Consider the following 19,948-nt stretch of genomic DNA (forward strand, 5'->3'; position numbering starts at 1 on the left):
CTTCTATACTGTTCTCAGTATGTCTTATATTGCAAATTCTTGAAAACCCAAACCAGGCTAGTCGCTGCAAGTGTGCAAAGTAAGCATGAGAACCTCTTACATCACATATACTGTAATGTGAATAATTGGCTTTAAAGGGCCACAGACCCTCAAGTTTCAGTCAGATGCTTGCAATGGTTAAGGGTTCATTAGCGACACTGACTGATGTGTGCAATTTTTGCCTTTTCAGTCTACATGACTTTATTCACTTTCTAGTGTAGTCCTTCACTATAAAAGTTGAATATTGCTTCTGTTTGGAATTTACTGAAAGTTCCCGACTTGAGGTTAGCATGTACCTTTAACCAAGATAGCTATTTTCTGCAAAAAGAACATGGGTGAAGCTAATTTGAAACAGTGCATCTTGGAGACCAGCTACTCTGTACTTGGTGGCAGGAGGGGGTTGTCCCTTTCCAGCAGAGATGCTTATAAGAAATTAAAAAATGGAACCTTAGGGCTTTTTAAAAGGGGAACCTTTAGCAAAAGGCCTTGAAAAAAACTAATTTCATCAAGAGCATGAAAACCTTGCTTTCTCAACAGGAAGATAAGGATGGCCAGTAGCCTGACTGTTTTGCTTTCTAGGCATACTATCACAAGGTCACACAAATGTCCTTCTTGTTCTCTTCTGTTCCCCTTTCTTAACAAGGAAAATCATCTTCTTCCAGTTACCATGCCGGTTTGACATTTGTACTTTTTTCCCCCAAACCATGCTAGCTGTGTTTTTAACATACAGTTGCTACCTCAAGTTTCAGCTTCACTATTGGCTTAAGGCAAGCTGAGCCCACAGTGCCTTTGAAGAGGTCCTGCTCTGCCACCCACACATCCTCCAGCAGTATGTTCCCCTCTTGCGCTTGCGTTGTTGGCAGTCAATTAGCTGTATGGGTTGTGATTTACCTTGAAAACTCAACGCACTGACTGCAAAAATGTAGTAGTTAGTTTTCCATTGCATGAGTTAGAAAAAAGCAGGGAGCTCTGGAGATCACATAGCCCAGTCACCTGCTCAAAGCAGCACTACTTCAAAGTGGACCAGATTGTTCGCTGCGTGGCCACTAGTGCTGAAGCAAAAGAAGCTGAAAGCAGAAAAATGGGGTTACGGGGTCAGTAGGTCAGAGCTAGTTGGTCCCTGTTAGTGGCAGTACAGTTTTAGAGCAGCTTTCACCTATTGAGAAACTGCATCTTCAGGCTAAAAGCTAGTCTTGCATTTCTGTTCATGCATGCAGCCTCTGTGTTCCTTGAACTTCTTTCTTGTCATTTTAGAGCACTTTCAAAATTTTATAATCAAATTTTTGGTATAGATAGAACCTTAAAGAGTAGTCACTAGTATATAAATAACAATGCTTTAAGTTTTGATTCTTGTTCATACAGTCAATCCAGTACCATCAGATCTTTCACAGAAAATCCTTAGATGCCCCCATGCTCTGCCCCTTGCATTGCAGTTCAGTGTTATACAACACGATACAGGATAACTGTGTGACAAGGATTAGCCTCTGATGTCCTGTTGAGAATTAATAGGTAGATGAAATTTATTTTAAAATGTTCCTCCAGTTGTTCTCTGTGGTGTTGCAAAATGCAACCCAGACCTGTTCAGACACTGATAAGTAGACTGTAGCATGTCATTCAGATTATTTGTGCCTGAAGATGATTGACCTAGGGTACCTCTGTACAAAGAAACAGAAGTCCCTGACTATCTACAGCTTGTCCTGGGGCTGAAAAACAGTTACTTTAACTGCCGTGAACAGTACATGTACACTTACGTATACTGTGTAATGGCATCCTTTGGGTATTACCCAATTGTCCACTTTTTATAAATCCACAAAGATTTATACTTTGAATTTACTGAGTGCCCTTTCCCTCAGAATGCCAAAGCACTTGGCAAGTACTGGTAAGTATTTTAACCTCTTTTTTTCAGAAAGAAAACTGAAGCACAGATAAACCGAGTGATTCACCAAGGGGTTTCACAGTCTGAGTCTGACATGTGGCTGAGAATAGAAACAGGGACACCAAGTCCTATTCCAAGCCTTGAAAATGAGGCTGTGAAATTCTGCTCTTCCTGAAGCCGGACTCTTTTGGACTTTTCTCTGTGACCTTTCTTCACATTCACAGGATCAATGCAGTATCATCATTTATTTACAGGAAGAATTTACTGAGCACCATCTTGGAAAAATGAAAGAGGCTAAGAGCACCTTCTTGTAACTCATTGTTATTTGTTACTCAGGACATACCTGAATATTTCTAAAAGCTTGCAAAATACAATATGACAACAGGAAAATACCATGTTCCTAGGCTGTGTAAATACAAAGGCAGGCAAAGGCAATCAAATGTGGTAAACAGAAGACCAGAAAGAAAGACTTTTGTCCCCAGGCAGCAGATGTAACAATACCATGGCAGCATTGCAATGGTTGTCTGTGAAAGGAGAAAAAGTTACGTTCATTCCAGAATAGGTTTTGTTTTGCCTTGTTTCTACTTGCTGAGCATCCATTTTCCTCACAAAGGCTGTTAGGGAAAATTGAATCCAATTCAGGGTGCTAATGGAAAAATCTTAATAGATGTGAAGGCTCAGGCATGAAATAATCCATTATTGTAACTGTGAGACTCTTCATTTTACAGGGACATACACATAGATGCATACAGGCAGAGCTGACACCATGTACAAGAGAAAAGGCAGATTTCTATCAGGGAAACATCTTATGTCTGTGTCCTTATGGTCTTCGGTGACTCTTGACAAAGTCTTAGCGTACTGAAGATCTGGAGAGGCAGCTCAGAGCTGCACCGTAAACTCCCTCACCCAGTGCTTTTCTGTGGGTCTGGAAATTCTGAAGCAAAATTCTAAATTAATCCCAGTTATGCTTAAGCTTTTGGGTTCACAAATGAACTTGTACATTTTACAGGGACAGGCCTGTTCAACATTGAAAAACTAGTACTGGAATTACCATGATGTTCAAAAGTCTGTGCCAGCTGGACTTGGTGCACATTTTAGCTTTGGGAATCTGCTTAAATATTATTCACAGATCAACCCAGAAAAAGCAGAAAACTCTCTGCTGACTCTTTTATAATAAATGCCTTGAAAATATTTTGGTAGTACATACGACATCTTATTTCAAGGAGAACTCTGTTTACTGTCAGTGAAATACTGCTAATGGATAAACTTGCCCCTGTATGTGTTGGGAGGAAAGAAATGGCACTTGATGGGGAAATCCCTTTGTTCTAGTTCACTTCTGAGGGCATCATTTTTGATGATTTGACTACGTATTTCTGGTCTGTGTTTCTGTACAAAACTCCTTAGCTGGAGTGAATTGGGATAGGTCCACAAAGTCAAACCATGTAGGCTAGTATTGCCCGTAGACTGTCAGGCACAGTGCGATAAGCCACAGAACTGTAAAGGATAATATAAGATATTAGGAATGACTCTAGTTAGCATTTCTCTCTTTTAATTTGCTTGTAATTCTCCCAAACTCTTAACTCTTTGAAGTGAAACTTTCCCAACGGCTGTCTTCTTCAGCCTGACACTTTCCTGGAAAACGTCAGTAAAAAATTATTTGGCCATCTCAGTGAACAAGGCTAGGAGAATTGTCTTGCTTTAGTTACCTTTGTGGCGACAGCTGGAACATGGCAGTACGAAATAGTTTTGTCCCTTCCTAAAGTGTCCAGATTTAGCAGAATTAAAAGCACTTGGAAAAAAAAAAATCTCAGTTCATACATGTTCATTATGTATGAACTTACTACAGTTTGGCTCCTATAGTCTCATTTCCTTTGTTGTCAGCAAAAAACTTTGAAATGCAGAGACAAAATATGTTTCTTATCCGCTGCACTGCTTGTTTCCTTACAGTATGATCTTGCAGCAGCTGAAGCCCTTCTTAATGCAGGGCTGTCACAGTCTCCCTTTCTGCTCTCCGCCCAGCACAGCAGTGTGTGTGTGTGACTCTGCTTTCCCTCAGTACTTATGGTCATATAACTAGTGGGAACAAAGGAGGGAACTGAAAACTGTCACTGTGGGGGGGGTTCTTGTTTTGTTTTGGCTAGTTCAGCTCCTCATCATCCAGTTCCATGAACAGCAGTGCTGACAAAAAAAGGAGACATAAGCATGTGGCCAGAGGTTGGGAGGAAAGGGAGAACTGTACCAGACCCAGTTCAGGTGGGTTTCAACTGTTCTGGAGTCTCCCTTGAAACTGTGACTACTTACTGCTGCTTTTATCAGGCTGACATAGGAAAGAGAAGCTGGTGCTGTAGGTGTAAAGGTTTCAACCCTGTTAAAAACCCATGTGGGTGTTAATGTGATTCAACTTAGTGCAACTTTGGGGGTTTTGTTTGTAATAACTTGTGCAACTACATAAAGAAATCTATATTGAAAGAGTAGTGAAAGACTGAAATCGGAATTACTGGCCAGGGCATGTGCTCTTGAACATGTGAAGTGGCATGTAATACTCAGTAACCTGAAAATTCAGTTCTAAAAATATCAAGTTGGTCTCCCAAAGAAGTGTATTCTCTTTTGATCTTTATCTGTGGAACTCAGAGATCTCAGTGTGGTTGATAACAGCCTGTTGCCTCTGAGATGTGTTGTGAAAACAGCTCAGTAAATATTTTTGAAGCACTTGAATTGTAAAAACAACTATTAGAAAAAAGACAACTATTTTCAGAACAGGGATTGAAATAGCATATGGATAGTAAGGCTCTGAGCCCCCACTGAGAAACACAGGTAAACAAAAAGAGTGAATAGCTGCTCATGAATTAAATGGTTTTTATTCCATGCACTGAATGAGGCAAGGACTGTTAGAGGGGAGTGGACCGAGATGCCTTAGCAGCAAAGGAACAAAATTAGGGTTGCACAGGTAGCTTTGCTTCTGGCATCTCCCGTCTTCTAAATACTAAAATATTCATCTAGGGATTTCTTTGTGTGCAACATAAATGTGAATTACAGGAGCAGAGATGTCAAATTTTCTGTGAGCTCATTAAGCAAATAACATGTTTAACTGCGTTGCACATACAAAATCCATGACTCAGCCTACAAGCATCTTGAAGGCCAACTTGGAACATGAAATTCCTATGGGGGAACACAGCTGGAGCCTTTTCAGTTCTTTAAATAATAAAATTTAAACTGGTTCCATCTCAGTTAAGTGTGTACAACTGCTCATTGGATCCATTCCAGCGTTCCTCACAGTCACTAGTGTGTAACACTCACTAACTAATAACATCTGGATAGAGGATAAAAGAAGAATGTCTTGCAAGAGCCTGGGGATGTGTGCAGGAGAAGTGGGGTTGCAGTGAGATTAGCTGACTCAGAAAAGATGGTACATGTGATTTTCATTAACGGTTTTGGGAAACCACCAGTTTCTGTAGTTCAAGGTATTTCTATAAACAAAGTAAAGAAAAGGAAAAGATGCTTTCAATTTTGGGGCTGTAGGGCTGCTATCACACTTGGGCAAGTTTGAGGAAACCAAGTAGTGTGTTTCCCCTTGTAGAATTCCACATACAGGGGCCTCGCTTTACGCTTCTTATACGGGCAGATTTTCAGAGGGCTTGATGCGATTTTGCTAGAGCAAAAAAGTATAGATTATATTGCCTAAGAATGGAAAAGACTTTCTGTGTTAAGCCATTAAATGACAAACCTTAGATGCTCTGGTGTTTCTTTAGCTGCCTAAGCATGCCGTTTTGTCATCACCAGCATTCAAAACAACTATTAAGTCATTAATTATCTTCAAACTCATGTTCTTGTGGGACAGCATGAGCTGCAAGCCCCAATAAACAGTTCAGCAGACTAGTTGTTTCCATGCCTGTTCTTGCCAAAAGACTTTAATTCTGCTGTAGGTGATTAGTGAGAACGCACAAACTCTCCCACAGAAAACAGATGGGGAAGGATGTGTTTGGCAAATTCACACAAGACTTGAACATAAAGCATGGTACTTATTAGAGGGGGGCTTTGAATGTCTTAAAAGTGCTGGGTGTGTGTCATAACCCTTGACAACAGTCTGTACAGTCTCTTGCTAGCTAATGGGTTACATTTATTCTAGCAGGAGCAAACTTGAGGCCAGTTACTCAGATGGACTAACCTTACCTGTCCAAGAGCACCTGGGAGCTGCATACAGTTCTGTTTGTGCCTCCTTGTGTGATGCAGCCCCTCCCTCGTGAGAGATGGTGCCTGTACCCTGCTATGCAGGAGCAGGGTGGGGAAATGGGTGAAACCACAGCTTTTCCTCACAAGCAGTACAGCAAGTTGTCCTCACCTGAATTTATTTCAGTCCTGGAGTGGTGGAGAGGCTGCAAAGCTACATTGAGCACACGACTCTATGTCCTTTCCTAGCAGCTTTAGTGACAGTATAGCCCATTACCATTTGCTGTAGGCTAGGTAATAAAACAGTAATTCTATATTTATCATGCCCTGCTTTACTGTAAATATCCCTGCAAGACAAAGTTCACCTCTGCATACAATACCCTTTAACAATATTTGCTTTAAAAGCAGCATCAAGCAATTTAAACTATTAACGAGTTCAAAATGAAATCATTACTCATTATCCAGGGGAGCACTGTGAAACAAGAGGATGAAAACAACGTTGAAATCATACAGACCTTAGATTGTTTATAGACATAGTTTTCGTTTGTTCCTGTGCTTTTGTTCTTTCAGTAGGCTGTTGAACACTATAACTTTCAGTTTCCTCAGCAGTACAGGACAGTAATGACCTTGAAACAGACAACTGTACTGAATTTTATAAGGGAGTTTCCCTCATAAAATATTTCCAGTTTCACAGTAATTAGCGCAATAATATTTGTCAGGTATTTGGGCTGTTTCTTTCTAAATTGCTCCAGAAACTACTTAAATGTAGTGACACGCAGCAGTCTCTGAATATGGGCCAGTCAATAACTCAAAAATACTCTGAAGCATAACCGAAAACAGATCGCTTCCTGTTTTCAATTCATTTCTGGGTTGAAATGGAAGGGGAAAGTTTGCTGTGTCAACCTGAATCAAATTCACCCCTGAAATATAAGCAGTTGGATTTGACTACTTTCTTATTTTGTATTTGCATCTTTCTTTCTGAAATAAGTTATACTGATGAAGCCAAAACTAAGCTAGTAAACTGACCTGAGTAGGAGCATCTGCACTTGGGCTGTTTGTGACTCTGTCATCTTTCACTTAACCTGTCCAGTGCTCTTTCGTGGATCACCTGGAGCTGTCTGAGTTTGTGAGTTGTGATCCAGACATCAAAGTCATAACCAATTTCCATGTTTTCTGCCAACTGCTTTCAGCCAGGATTTCCATACCAGTATCAACCATCCCTTCAAGCTTGAAAGTTTTCTGATTAATGAATAGGTCAAACAACTTGGTATCACTGACTATGCTGTACTAAGCAAAATTTCCCATGTTTCCTGAAGTTATTTCCTTTGTTTCCATTCCTTTTAATAACCCATCCAGTATATATATAACTTGGGAATTAGCTTTGTAGAGCAATCCAATGGACTGAACTTAGATTTAGATAGGGTAACTGGACATTGGCAGCATATCCAGGGTATTCGGGAGTGCCTGGTAAGTGTGTGGGGAAGAGTATAAAACAATGGCTTAGTTTTCTTTAATTGAAGCAGGATTTTTGCAATCAAGTCAGATGTTTTTTATTTTTTTTTTAATGCTGATTTTTCAAGGTTTAACTAGGATATAGTTGGGAGAAGCTCCAGGAGAGAATATTGTTCAGTGTGATAGGTATGATCACAGTCTGTGTCTTGTCAAGATGGCAGCAGATGAGAAATTAAGGCTAAACAGAATCTTCAGGATGCATTAGCATAGAAAAGAGTGAATTTGCTGATGCTTGTAACCATTTTACTCAGGGATTCATGGGGAAAACCACAAAAGGGCCTGTTTGAAAATTTATCAAATAGTCGATGAAGGTTGGTATTCTGGTTTTGCCAACAGTAGAAATCATCCTCCCTGCAGATTAAAAAGGTATGAAGAACTTTGACAATAAGGACAAATAGCTTGTATTTGCTGCACCTTGCTTTTTTTCCTCCCTTAGTTTCAAAATGTCAGTACACCACTTTTTGGGTGAAATAATACCTTTGAGAAAACAATTACTACTTCATGGAAAGCTTTCCTGGGGATGGGAAAAAGGCATCTTGTTGAAAGCAGTGCTCAAAATCAAAACAAATCCCCTGCTCTATATCCTGAAAGAGATTGATGGAAGAACCAAATAGAGTCGACATTTGCATTTCAGCTCAGTCCTGGGAACCATAAGAATCTTCTACCGGTCGATTATAGCTGCTGGTGGCTGCCAGACTTTGCTGTTCCATTGAAGAAACTTTCTAATATGGAGTCATTGTGAGGAAGTAATAGCCATGAAATGGACATTGCCAAGTCCTCATGTCATTCAGCATGGGATAAAACGAGGAAGATTTAGCAAAGAGTTGGAGAGAAGCTGCTTTAATTAATTCTCTTCCCAGCTGCATGATATGGTGGTTGAAAAGACACAGGGTAGAAGAAATGTCAGCTTCTGTCAGTATTGTCTATGAAACTGGTATGTTGTCTTTTTAACTGCATATAATCTGGGGTGTTTCTATGCACTTTTGTTTTGCCTTTTTTTTTACCTATATTAAAAAAAGAATTTAATGACAAGGGCATTTGAAAATTTGTTAATGTGTTTCTTTTAAAGAAAGTAAGTGTTCACTCCTCTCCCACACGACCTTTTGATACTACATCCTCCCCATTCAAAGATGTCTACATCTTTTTTATTGCATCTCTTATCTTGTCCCACAGAAGAAAAAGTTATTAGTGACCACCAAGACCCTCAACACCTCAAAACATTAAACTTGGTGAAACCAAGTTAAACAGAATGTTATCAGATGCATTTGAAACCACCAGCTTTTATTTTTGGAAAAGTTCTTGTTCAATTAGAAAGTTTTCCCAGAATAAAACTGAAAAGGACTCAGAATTGCAACAATTTTGTTCTTTGTTGCCTGACCCAGATTCTTTCATCATTTCATCTGGTATTCATATTTGTTTTTACCATGACGTGCATGGTTGCCTGTATCAATTCAGCAACTAAGAAAAAGGAGAGCACTGTTTGCCTTGTACTTATATAACACGCACTGTGAACTCATTATCAATTTAAAATATAGATCCAAACTGTAACAGAGATGCTTTTCTACTCAAGTCAAATACACGACTTCCCTTATAGTTCATTCTAAACCTATTCTTTGAACAGCAGTCTCAGAATAAGTGGTTAAGTTGCTAAGGTTGATGTTCTAGTAGCATTAGACAGCTCATGGTCAACTGTGGTTTACAGAGCCTGCAAGGCCCATCAACCCTGACGTATTCTGAAATAATTTCCTCAGATTCACTGTCATTACATACATGGTCACAGTGACTTTTTGAGCACCTGTAGGATTTCTCCTGAGAGTTGCTCATGCAATGAAACCTTACAGGGAACACTCTGACATTAGCAAACCATTACCAGAACCAAAATTTCCTTTCTTTGGGAAGCCACGTAGGTAACAACGCCTGAGCCGAAAAACTGGGCAAGTGAAAATCACCCAGCTATTGATACAGCTGGCTAACATTTACTTCTGCTATCCTAAAGATGGTTGTCAGGAAGGAAGCCAAACCAAAGTAATCATTACAGTGTGGAGCCCTAAGTGCCAATTTGAGACACAGTGGAGCACCGAACAATGTAGCCCACCCTTGGGCCAGACCGTCCTTCAGCACTCCAGCCACAATTCAGTGCTCTAAGCCAGGTCTGTTACCACTGATATGACAGGATCTTTGCTCATTGCTTTTATTAGGAAGCAGGATTTCATCTTTTAGCAGACATTTTCTAATGTTACTTTCTTTTTGACTTCTTCAGCTACCAACAGGAGGTCCACAGAAATTTCCTGCCCTCCAAAGACCATTTCTGAAGTAGAGTTATCAAAAAAGAAAAACATTAAGAAGACTAAAGGTGGAATTAAGGTAGGAGTATCTGTGTTTTGGGGACTTCCCATATTGTGAGAGAATTCAAACCAATATAAGTTTACATATTTGTACTTGGAATTAAAAAATTGAACATTTACAAGTTAATTCTCTGCTAAGCTTTTTTTTTTTGCACTTCACATTACAGTTTGAAAGTTCCTCAGATGACAGTGTTAAAGACGACTAACACTTGTGTACATGGAAAAACAAGTTACACTAAAGTAGAAATAACTTTCAAAGGATGAAAGTGGAAATGTGGAGGGATGTGCAACAATAACACATTTAAGTGCCTATCCTTCCTTATAGCATATGAACTATTTTGTTTCTAAAACTGGAATCTTATTTCAGCTCCTCTGAAGTTAAGATGCATTACATTCAGAGTTTTACAAAGTTACATGTTTTTCCTCATTTAAGTATTTTCTAAGGGTAGTTTCTACTCAAGAGAAGACAGACTAGGCATTTAGTACTTAGAAATAACCAACCAACCAAAAAAAAAAAACCTGAAGAAAAATTCCACTGTTACCTGTTGCTGCACGGGCAAGTAAGGTTCAGGGAAATGTATTTTGCTTTTGTATCTCTATGATGAGATTTGTTGCATTATTGTTTCTGCAGCAAGATTCTGTTTAGGACTCTTTAGACATCCTTATCCTTTCCTCTCTATTCCCAAGCCTGACAGCATTTAAAAGCCCTGTCCGTACAGCAAAGAGTCTTTTGTTTGAGCTGTAGAGGCTGACTGGGATAACAAGCTATCAAGACAACTGTTTGGCCCTTCTTGAGTATTTTAAGACTGGGAACAGAAGGATGCAGAAACTTCATTCATCTGCAATTCCTGTAGCTAAGACGAACCACAGCCATATCCGGAAACTTTTCATTTGCCCAAGCTAGCTGAAATGGCCGCTTTCAGAGACCAGACTTCTTTCCCTGTCAAATTCAAATAATGCCTCAATTGTCTTATTTAAAATGTTTAGGTTTAGACCATGTAAATATACCTTTGCGAGACAGGAAAACCACTGAAGTTGTATTGTGAACGGTCTGTGCACAAACGTTATGTAACTGCCAACATCCCCTTTAGTTAAAAGTTTACCAAAAATAAGACAGAAATCAAATCATACACAGTGCCGTTCACTCACCACCTTTTAAATAATAACGTTCTTTCCTCTTCCCTGCATTAAGATTCACATTATTGGCTCTTTAGGGCAGCATATCATTAGAATGGTAAAAAATGCAATGTAAGGTATGTTTTGAGAAAGAAACAAATAAAGAACGTGCCCTGAACATGTTGAGGGAAACAATACAATTAATACTCAAAAAGAACAGCATAAGAAGTGGGGTTGTATGACAGAGGTATGATCTTGATTTGGCTGCATCAATGAGAAAATGTGATAAAACCAGCAAGTATCCCTTCTCACACTGTTCAGCAGTTTGGGGGCAGAAGAGGAGGAAGGGAATAAGTTTTGTCAGTACATCTCTGAGGGAAAGAAATACCCCAGCCAAAATGGGTTCTATACTAGGGCAAGGAGATGACACACCAGCCCGTGTAGTTAACTTTTTAATAATTTAACTTTTGATATAATGCAAGCTACTTCAACCCAGCTCTTGTTATCCATACCCCCGACTTGCTCATCCATTTGACCTCCATTTCCCTGAAGCTGCAAAGCAAAAATAAAATTCAGTCCATTTTCTGAAGTGGCCAAAACAGCCTACAACTTCAGCAAGAAGCACAGAGTAAAATCTAGTTATCAGCAGGAATATACAGGTGTCCCACCTTTGTCTAAACGCATAGAAAGTGACGTTGGAGTTAGTTACTCTCATCAGTAATGCAGACAATCAGTTGCATTCCTCCCCCACAGTTAGTTAGGTATACACAACAACATGGTGCAGGCTTTATAAAAACATCCATTCACTCATTTTTAAATCTGCTTTCCAAGACTACAGTGCAAATTATGCCCCCTCTCTTTCCTTCCCATTATTGCTATAAAATGTTTGTATTTTGTTCTGATAATAGTTCAGGTGAGGATAGTTTATTAATGGATTCCATCATCATCATCCACCAGCAAAATAATTTAGCTATATAGAATATATAGCCATTGCTTTGTCCCCAGAATCAGCCCTTAAAAATGAAAGTGCTCAGGAACTCTACTGGAGTTTAGATATTGGCTTGGATTAACTGCAAACTCAGCAGCTGAGTTGTTTTACTGAATTTGAAGAGATTGCCTTTGAGTAAGCCCAAGTAGTGCTTGGTACTTTTAAAGCTGCAGGCAAAAGAAGGAAAAGCGTCCTTAAACACTTGAAACAATCCAACTCTGCAAGACTGGACAAGGAAGTAGGTTAATGTTTATCAAAATATCACGTAGAAAGCCCCAGTCCACTTCAACCTGGGGACAGCCCTTGCACCCATTTAGTGTGCTCAGTATTTGAGGGTACGCGCTGTCTACGTCATACTGCGACTTGTACAAAGACTTCTCTGAGGCACAAGGCGGATTCCTCAGAATTCTCCATGTGGCACTGTACAAAGAACTCTGGAAATGTGAAGCCTTTGTGTTGGCTTCAGTGCGGGGGGAAAAAAAAAAAAAAACACCCAAAAAAAGTATTTCAGAGTCTAAGAAGAGACCGTTATGCCTGTAATTATCTACATAAGGAGCTAATTCAACTTCTATGGTAGAAGATAAAGACTTTGCCTGGCAAGAACAACTCCCATACCAATACTGAGCAAGGAAGCAGAAAAAAAAAGAGAGGTATTCTTGATTTACACCCTTCACATCTAGAGTTCAATTATTTTAACTCGTCCTGTGACTTACTAGACTAGGTAGGATCTGGTTTTTAATCTTTTAAAGAGTTAAAGTTCTCCAAATAAAGCATCAAGCAATTAAGTATTTTCACTTTTTATTCAGATTGAAGTGATGCATGAAGCTAGTCAAGGAGGATCTAGCAGAGTCCTGGTGATGAGTGAAAGTGATGAGAACTTGTCAACTAGGAGGAGGTAAGGCTGCAAATGAGCCAGTATAATTTTTTTTGTTCTTAGAATGCAAATAACTGCACTTATAGTACATTGTCTACGTCTTTTTTCAAGTTCACTAAGATTAATAAATAATTATGATATAATCAAGCCACTGAAATGCTTATAGCCATGTGTTTATCAACAGTCTAGCAAGAAAAGCAAGATTTATCTTTTGTTTTGGGTTGGGGGCTTGGGGTTATTTTTGCAAGTTTTTTTCTTATAAGCATTAATTATATGACATGAGAAAACAAGTCACTAGAATAACCCTTGTATGTATTTACAACAAAAAGCACTATTAATGATCATCTCATTGTGTTCAGGATATTCATATTTGACAATAAGCCTCTGAGAAGCTTCTGGGTTTTTTTAAATGCAAGCAGCAATCTTGTCTCTTTCTGCAAAGTCTTGAGAAAGAGGTTATTAATAACGTATTCTAAACCACCAAATACTTAAGCCATTTAGATTAACAAAAAGTAAGCAAACCCAGTTTAATTTAGTTGAACTGCACTGTTTCTAGGCCAAAAGGAGCAATTAAAAAACCAAACCAAACCCCAAAAAACCCCAACCCAACCAACCAAAAAAAACCAAACCCCAAAACCCCCACAGCACAATCTACCCCACAATAACCCAAACCCCACAGTCCTCACTGACTTCATTTCCTTTGTTCTCTTCTTCAGTATGATTTAGGTAATTTATACTTACGTTACACCTCTCTCTCACATGGGTATACACTGAAGTTACTTGATGCAAAAGACCACATTTCTAAGAACACTAGCTTGATACATTATGTTACACAAACTGGAGACATACAAAAATGCAACTTACTACTATCTGAATTTAATTATACCCTATGAAAACACTACGACTGGTCTCCAAACCATCAGCCAGTTCCCAAAAGGTGCAAAACGTGATCTGAAATAGAACCGATTCAGACAGATACACATCTCTTGAGGAATGATTGCCTAAAGAGAACATACAAATTTGGAGTTAATATTAACAACAGGTTAAGCTTCTATTATCTGGCAGTTTTACACAACTTTAGATAGAAGTTTGGTAAACAAGTTCTTGAGCTGTCTCCTTTCTTGGGAACACCAATTTTGTGTTTTGTTCCAAAAAAGGTTTGGTTCAAGGTAGAATAGAAAGCAAGCAGGGGAAGGAGGGGAAGCAGTTTGAAGTCCTCTCATGAGGGAACTCAGAACAGCATTTAAAAGCATCACAGCTGAGCCTGTCTGTTCCAAAGAAAGCAACAAGAGATATTTACCTTTGTTGTGTTATTTTGGTTTTTTTTTTTTAAAAGAAATGTCTGTTTATTCAAAACAAATTTTACAAAACAATTGTCTTTGTGGTACAGAGCAAAGTTTAAGAATAAATATTGAATACTTTGTATAAAAATTAGTAATATCAAAGGGAAACTGATGCAAACCAAACAAACAGGTAAAAACAATTTTAGCATTAAATATGCTGTGCAACAATGTCAAACTCTTAATAAGGAGTGACCATTCAGGCTGATAGTTTTATTTGTAGACATAAAACCTGACAGCCCTGCATTGGAGCACCAAGACTATTGTTAAAAAATGTTCCAGATAAAGGTGTACAAGTCTTAAGTCAGTGTTCAGAACCAGAAAATGAGAAGTTTTCTAGCGTCTCCATTTTTTGCAAGGAGTGCCTTCATGCTTTCTTTTTTATTCAACAAGTAACTTCTTTTCACTGCAGCAAAAGAAAATGCATACTACAAAACATCAAGGCCCTTTTAAGATTAAGAAACAATCCAAACAAAATTCAAACCAGCTGCAAAACAAAGTATTTCAATGGTCAAAAGTGACAGATAATGGCAAACTACATTTTAGCAGTGTTTTAGATGTCAGCTAGGTCATTACCCTATAGAAGTTCAAGCTACTTAAAACTTACTTTACCTTTGCTTGTATGAGTGAAAACAATAAATCCCAACACATAGTTATGCTGGAAAATGTACTATTAAGATGACAATTATTTTGGTTGCATACTGTGTATGAAGACCCTCCTTCCCTACAGTGAACAGGGTGGCTTTTTCTAGTCGTGCAGTTTCGCTGTGCAGCTTGTTGATTTAAATGGCTCACAACAGGTCAGAGATCTGATGAAGCAGCTTCCCTTCAGTACAGAGTACTATTTTCTCTATGTGTGCATTTATTTCTTCATAAGCCAACAGGTTATACCGATTCAAGGTTGTCTTGTGTTTCATTTTGGGTTTTTTTGTTCTTTAAAAAACCCCACATCTTCAGTACTGTAATCAGTTTAGGCAAGAACAGGAGCTGGATTTGTTCTTTTCTAAGGTATAGCTGTTACATTCTTCAATCATTCTGACACTGGTAAATGATTTATTTGTGGGCTTTTTATGTATGTAACATTCTGGAAAACCAATTATAGAAAGTTACATATTTCACTTAATTCCAGTAGCTACCTACCATCCATCTGAAATGGCAGCTTAGAGAACAGTCAGCAAGCTTGCTCCTGGATTCTGTCCATGCTAACATGTATCGTTAGGCATTCAAACTATTAAAACCTGCAGCACAGCTCCAAGAGCAGTAGGAATTATTTAAACAAAGTTTACTACTTGCAGCTTAAAACTGCCAAGTCCTGTATAGATGTTCTACAGTAAAGTCAGAAGACACAGATCAAGTACCTCCCTGCACCCCACAGCGAGAAACTTCAGGCAGAAGAAAAAGGCTAGTCTTAGACAGAAAGCAAGTAGTATTGCTCCCGTAATTAGCACATTTCCAACAGATGCCTGATAACGTCAGAGCTCTTGCATTGTTACTGCTCTGCTGCTGAACTTGACTCATTCAAGCTTTCAGAAGTAGTTTTCTCACACTATCCACGTTAGAACTTGTTCCAGCGTCCTATCAGTTCACAAGTAATATCTAACCATACCTGGTGCGGGCTGTGTGTCCACTCCAGGAAGAGCTACCACAGGTTGGGCAATGAACAACTAAAATATCTGTCCTGAGAGTCTGTGAAAACACAACATTAGTGAGCTATACAAGAAAAGACTGCAGACATCCTAGAACTTCGGTTCTCTACGATATTTATATGGCACCACAGTACAACTCATCATGGCTGGAGTTTGAGCATCACTTACTTCTGTCCTGATTTACAATGCAGGAGGAACAAAATATCTGTGCAGGTGATAGTAACATTGAAATATATTCAAGATACAGGGTTTTGTGGACACAAACTACCCTGAAATTTTAAAGACAACCTTGTGCTTAAGACTTCAGGAGAAATATTGTAGTGATTTTGATTTGTGTACTGAGTTTCTGTCGCTCAACATCTCCCTGTCCCTTCACTGTGAACTCAAACTTTGTGCAGAAAACACCCTTCCTCTTTGATAGTACAAGCATGAAATTTTGCTTTTTGAAGTCTTTAACAGCTTCCAATTAGCGATAAGTAACATTTTGGGGGACTTTGCTTGCTTTTCACCTTTAGAACCAAGAATATTGGAAAGCAGAAGCACTGTTAAAAGAAAAGTCATTTAGCTTATTTGCTTATTAAGGACTGGATTGTTTCAGTATACTGCTTCAGTTTTCGGAATGCAGAGAAAGATTAGCAAAACCAGTTACGTAAGTAATATTTGATTTTTATCCTTTCAAGTTCAGTTCTCATCTAAAGGGAGCTCCTTTGTTACTTAAAACAACCAAGTCAGAGGGCACCCAAACACTGTTTCCCTATTTGAAAGGCTTAGAGAGCTTTGAGAAAAAGATTGTAGCAGGTCTACACTTCTAGCACTCACTGATTGTCAATTGTGCAAGTCCAGACTTATTTTCTATGAAGCACTGAGAATGGTGAATATTTATAACCAATTTACATTGCCCTAAACTACTGCAATGGTCTCATTCATGAAGTCAGAAGTTCTATTTTCCTCATGTTTTGAAAGGTCTACTCCATTTTGATATAGCAGATTTTTTTTTATCATTGTGTGCCTTAGTTTACATAGCTTTTTAAAAAAACCTTACGACTTACTGACAAGTTCAAAGTAACAGATGTTTTCACCAAGCATTTCAAAGTCTAGAAGTCAAGTCCATTACAGTTCATTTAATCCAGATTTGCATCCCTTGAAGAGTGTAAAACACCCCAACAGGCTACAATGTAAAAAGTTGCAGTATAAGAGGAGACCTATTCCTGTAAGAGTTTGGGAACAGAATTTGTGACCATCTTCCCACCCCCCACCCCAACCCCAACTATTCACATTTAATTTTCACCTCTTTCCATGTTTACATATATTTTGAATAAACAGCTAAAGTTGTTGCTCTGTTTTGGCTCAGTGGATCTTCGATGCAGGTATTCAAGTATTAAGAAAATGCAGCTGAACAAGGATATGTGTCTTCATAGTGTAGTTTACAGAGAAGCACAATATTGACTAGTCTGCAGTACATTCTACCCCAAATCCCCGAAGAAAGCTTTTTAACTTTGGGATCTGTAGCCTGCTTCCAGAGCTGGTGAAGATCATCTACATGTCCATGAGATGTCATCATTTTGTTATAAATGCAGGGATGATATGGAGCTTTTCCTTCCCCAGAAAAAAATACATGATATTGCGGTACAATTCCCATTTTATTGGCACAGAGACCCATGAAAACATCATCTATATAAAGACTTGTATTGAGAGTTAATGAAGCCTCATATACTTTAGCTGCTACATCATTTGATACTACATATGCAGCTCCTGCTGTGTAGTCAGGGTAAGAGGGCCACTGGTACATTTCATGTGGAACATAGTATTTGCTACTCTTGTCTCTTACGGGAGGGGATCCTCGATGGACACGACCAATCCAGAGATCTTGAACGCCCATTTGTGCTAGACTTTGGAGATAATCAACAAGATTTGGCATATGGATAAATATATCGTCATCTGCAGACATAATGAACCTGGCATGAGGACAGTAGGCATTCACCCAGCTAAACTGCAAAAGCAATTTAAGAGTAAGATTGTGAAAAGTATCCAAGAATTCTTGCTGAATCAAATCATTGTATTTCTGGTCTTCCAGCTGAAGTTCTCTTTGCAGCTGTGTTTGCCGCAGATGATCTGTTGGTCGTCCTAAAGCAAAAAGAGTTTTAATGTTGGCATTCAGTTGAGAACGAACATACTTCTCATTACCCCAAGTTTGTCTAATTGCATCCCTCCGATGACGGTTTTCGGGAGAAGTCTTCACAAACAACAGGAGAAGGACATCCTGCTGCTGACATTTCTCTCTGTGGTTGATCAAGTACTGGTAGCTTGATACTCTGTCCAAGTTATCCCTGCTGATAGACAGGCTGTCATTCACAAAATGGTAGCTATTTATGAGGTATCTGTATGAATAGGACTTCATATGGCTCACAATGTGATTATCAAATGGTTCCCAAAAAATCATGAGACACAGTATGAAGCAAGTGGCAAATATCTGCAAAAAATGGCATTTTCTGACTCTTCTGGGACTAACAAACATTCTGATGCAGTTTCTATAATCCTTACTCTTGTTCAGGATCAGTGTTTTTACACTGCCTGTGTTTCAGTTTAAGAGCACAGTGTCACCCCTTCAAGATAAGTGTCCGTTGTGAGGCATGTTGTCTTTCATTCGGTATCCTTCCATTCAACTTTGTTCACAGATTTCACAAGTCATCTTTCTCAAAAAACGTTTTCCTTTGATTGAAAGAATGCAGACAGTTTTGAAAGATGAGACTTGCAGATGAGTGTTTTCCTTTTGGGGCATCTTGAAGTGAACTCTACAGCTCTAAACTGGATCTTCTCATATGTTTCTTTCCTTCATGAAGATGAATACCTACCAATTGTAAGGGGGCAGGGGAGAAGAAAAGTTTTAGTGAGCTGTTATTAACACATCTGGTTCTAGGTTTGGTCACGGAAACAACTACTCAGACACTCCCCATCACCACCCACGTACACCCCCCCAAAAAACCTGGCAGCAAGTTAGAGGCTGTCAGTGGCCCAGAGCAAGCTTGCGGGAGGCTAGCGAAGGAGAAGGGGAACCTGACACAGAGCCTTCAGTTCTGACACAAGAAACCCTTTCTCAGTAAAACCCGCTGCCTTTAACCAACGGATGACAACATTTCGCTTAAATTCTTTAAGCTAGGAGGGAAGCCACACCCTGCAAATGACCGAGTTTACAAGTTGTCTTTGGGCGGCCTATTGAAGAGCCAGACCCAGGCAGAGACCTGCGACTGCTCCCGGACGTGGGACCGCCGGCCCCCCGCCGGGCCTCCCTTCCCTCGCAGCCACCGCCGGTCTCCAGCGCTGCCACCCTCGCCTCGCCCCCGGCCCCCCTCGGCCAGGCTCCCTGCGAGAAGGGCCCGGAGCCGACTGGAAAAGGAGGCCAGCACGGCAGCCCTCCCTCCGGTCTGGCGGAGGGCCCTGGGGGCGCAGGCGAGGCAGGGCCCCCCGCTCCTCCTCACGGGGCCGCCGCTTCCGCCCTGAGGGAAGGCGCCACCTCACCTCGTCCCCTTCCTCCCCCAGCCCCGGTAGCGCCGCAACGGCTTCATCACCCAGCACCTTCCCCGCCCCGGGCCGCGGAGCCCCTGGGTGGCACTGCTCTCCCGCCTCGGCCCCAGCGGCGGGCTTGCTGAAGGGAAGCAGTGGTTTGACTTCCACAGGCAGCCTGAGGTTGGCTCAAAAGTGCCACTACTACAGCCGTGCTCCAGTGGTACCCGTTACCAAACATCCCACGTAGCAGCTTAGGACCTCCGGGGTTTTTTAGCCGATGGTTCAGACATTGATTGTTTGTAACCCGAGCAACGGTTAAGAGACAGGTTGTGCAGCAAGCTATGCCAAACCAGACCACAGACTCTTCAGCCAGGCACCCCTGTCAGATACGCCTATTAAGATCACACAGCTAACACTGCAGCACTACCGTCTCTGCTACAGACTACGGTTTTAGTGAAGAATCCAAAGCATAAAAAGCCATTCAAGTCCAGCCTTCTTGCCCTGCAGCTTGTAAAATTCAGTTCCTGTAGCCAGAGTTGTC

General features: G+C 40.1%; 2 protein-coding genes across 2 annotated transcripts in view; one reads left to right on the forward strand and one right to left on the reverse strand.

Annotated features, from left to right (window-relative positions):
• Positions 1-19,948, forward strand: part of MCF2L2 (MCF.2 cell line derived transforming sequence-like 2) — a 152,431-nt gene that overhangs the window by 55,324 nt on the left and 77,159 nt on the right. The window contains exons 14-15 of the mRNA XM_086468381.1: positions 9,855-9,958; positions 12,850-12,938. Of these exons, the coding sequence (XP_086324507.1) occupies positions 9,855-9,958; positions 12,850-12,938 (193 nt within the window). The remainder of the gene's footprint in view (positions 1-9,854; positions 9,959-12,849; positions 12,939-19,948) is intronic.
• Positions 17,282-18,418, reverse strand: B3GNT5 (UDP-GlcNAc:betaGal beta-1,3-N-acetylglucosaminyltransferase 5). The gene has a single exon (XM_009961394.2). It carries the CDS (start codon positions 18,416-18,418, stop codon positions 17,282-17,284), a length of 1,137 nt encoding a protein of 378 aa, XP_009959696.2.

The sequence above is a fragment of the Leptosomus discolor genome, chromosome 7 (genome assembly GCF_034619465.1).
Source record: "Leptosomus discolor isolate bLepDis1 chromosome 7, bLepDis1.hap2, whole genome shotgun sequence".
Taxonomy (NCBI): domain Eukaryota; kingdom Metazoa; phylum Chordata; class Aves; order Leptosomiformes; family Leptosomidae; genus Leptosomus; species Leptosomus discolor.

Excerpts from the sequence above, each read along its gene's own strand:
- B3GNT5 (XM_009961394.2), bottom strand. The coding sequence starts at position 18,418 with ATGTTTGTTAGTCCCAGAAGAGTCAGAAAATGCCATTTTTTGCAGATA.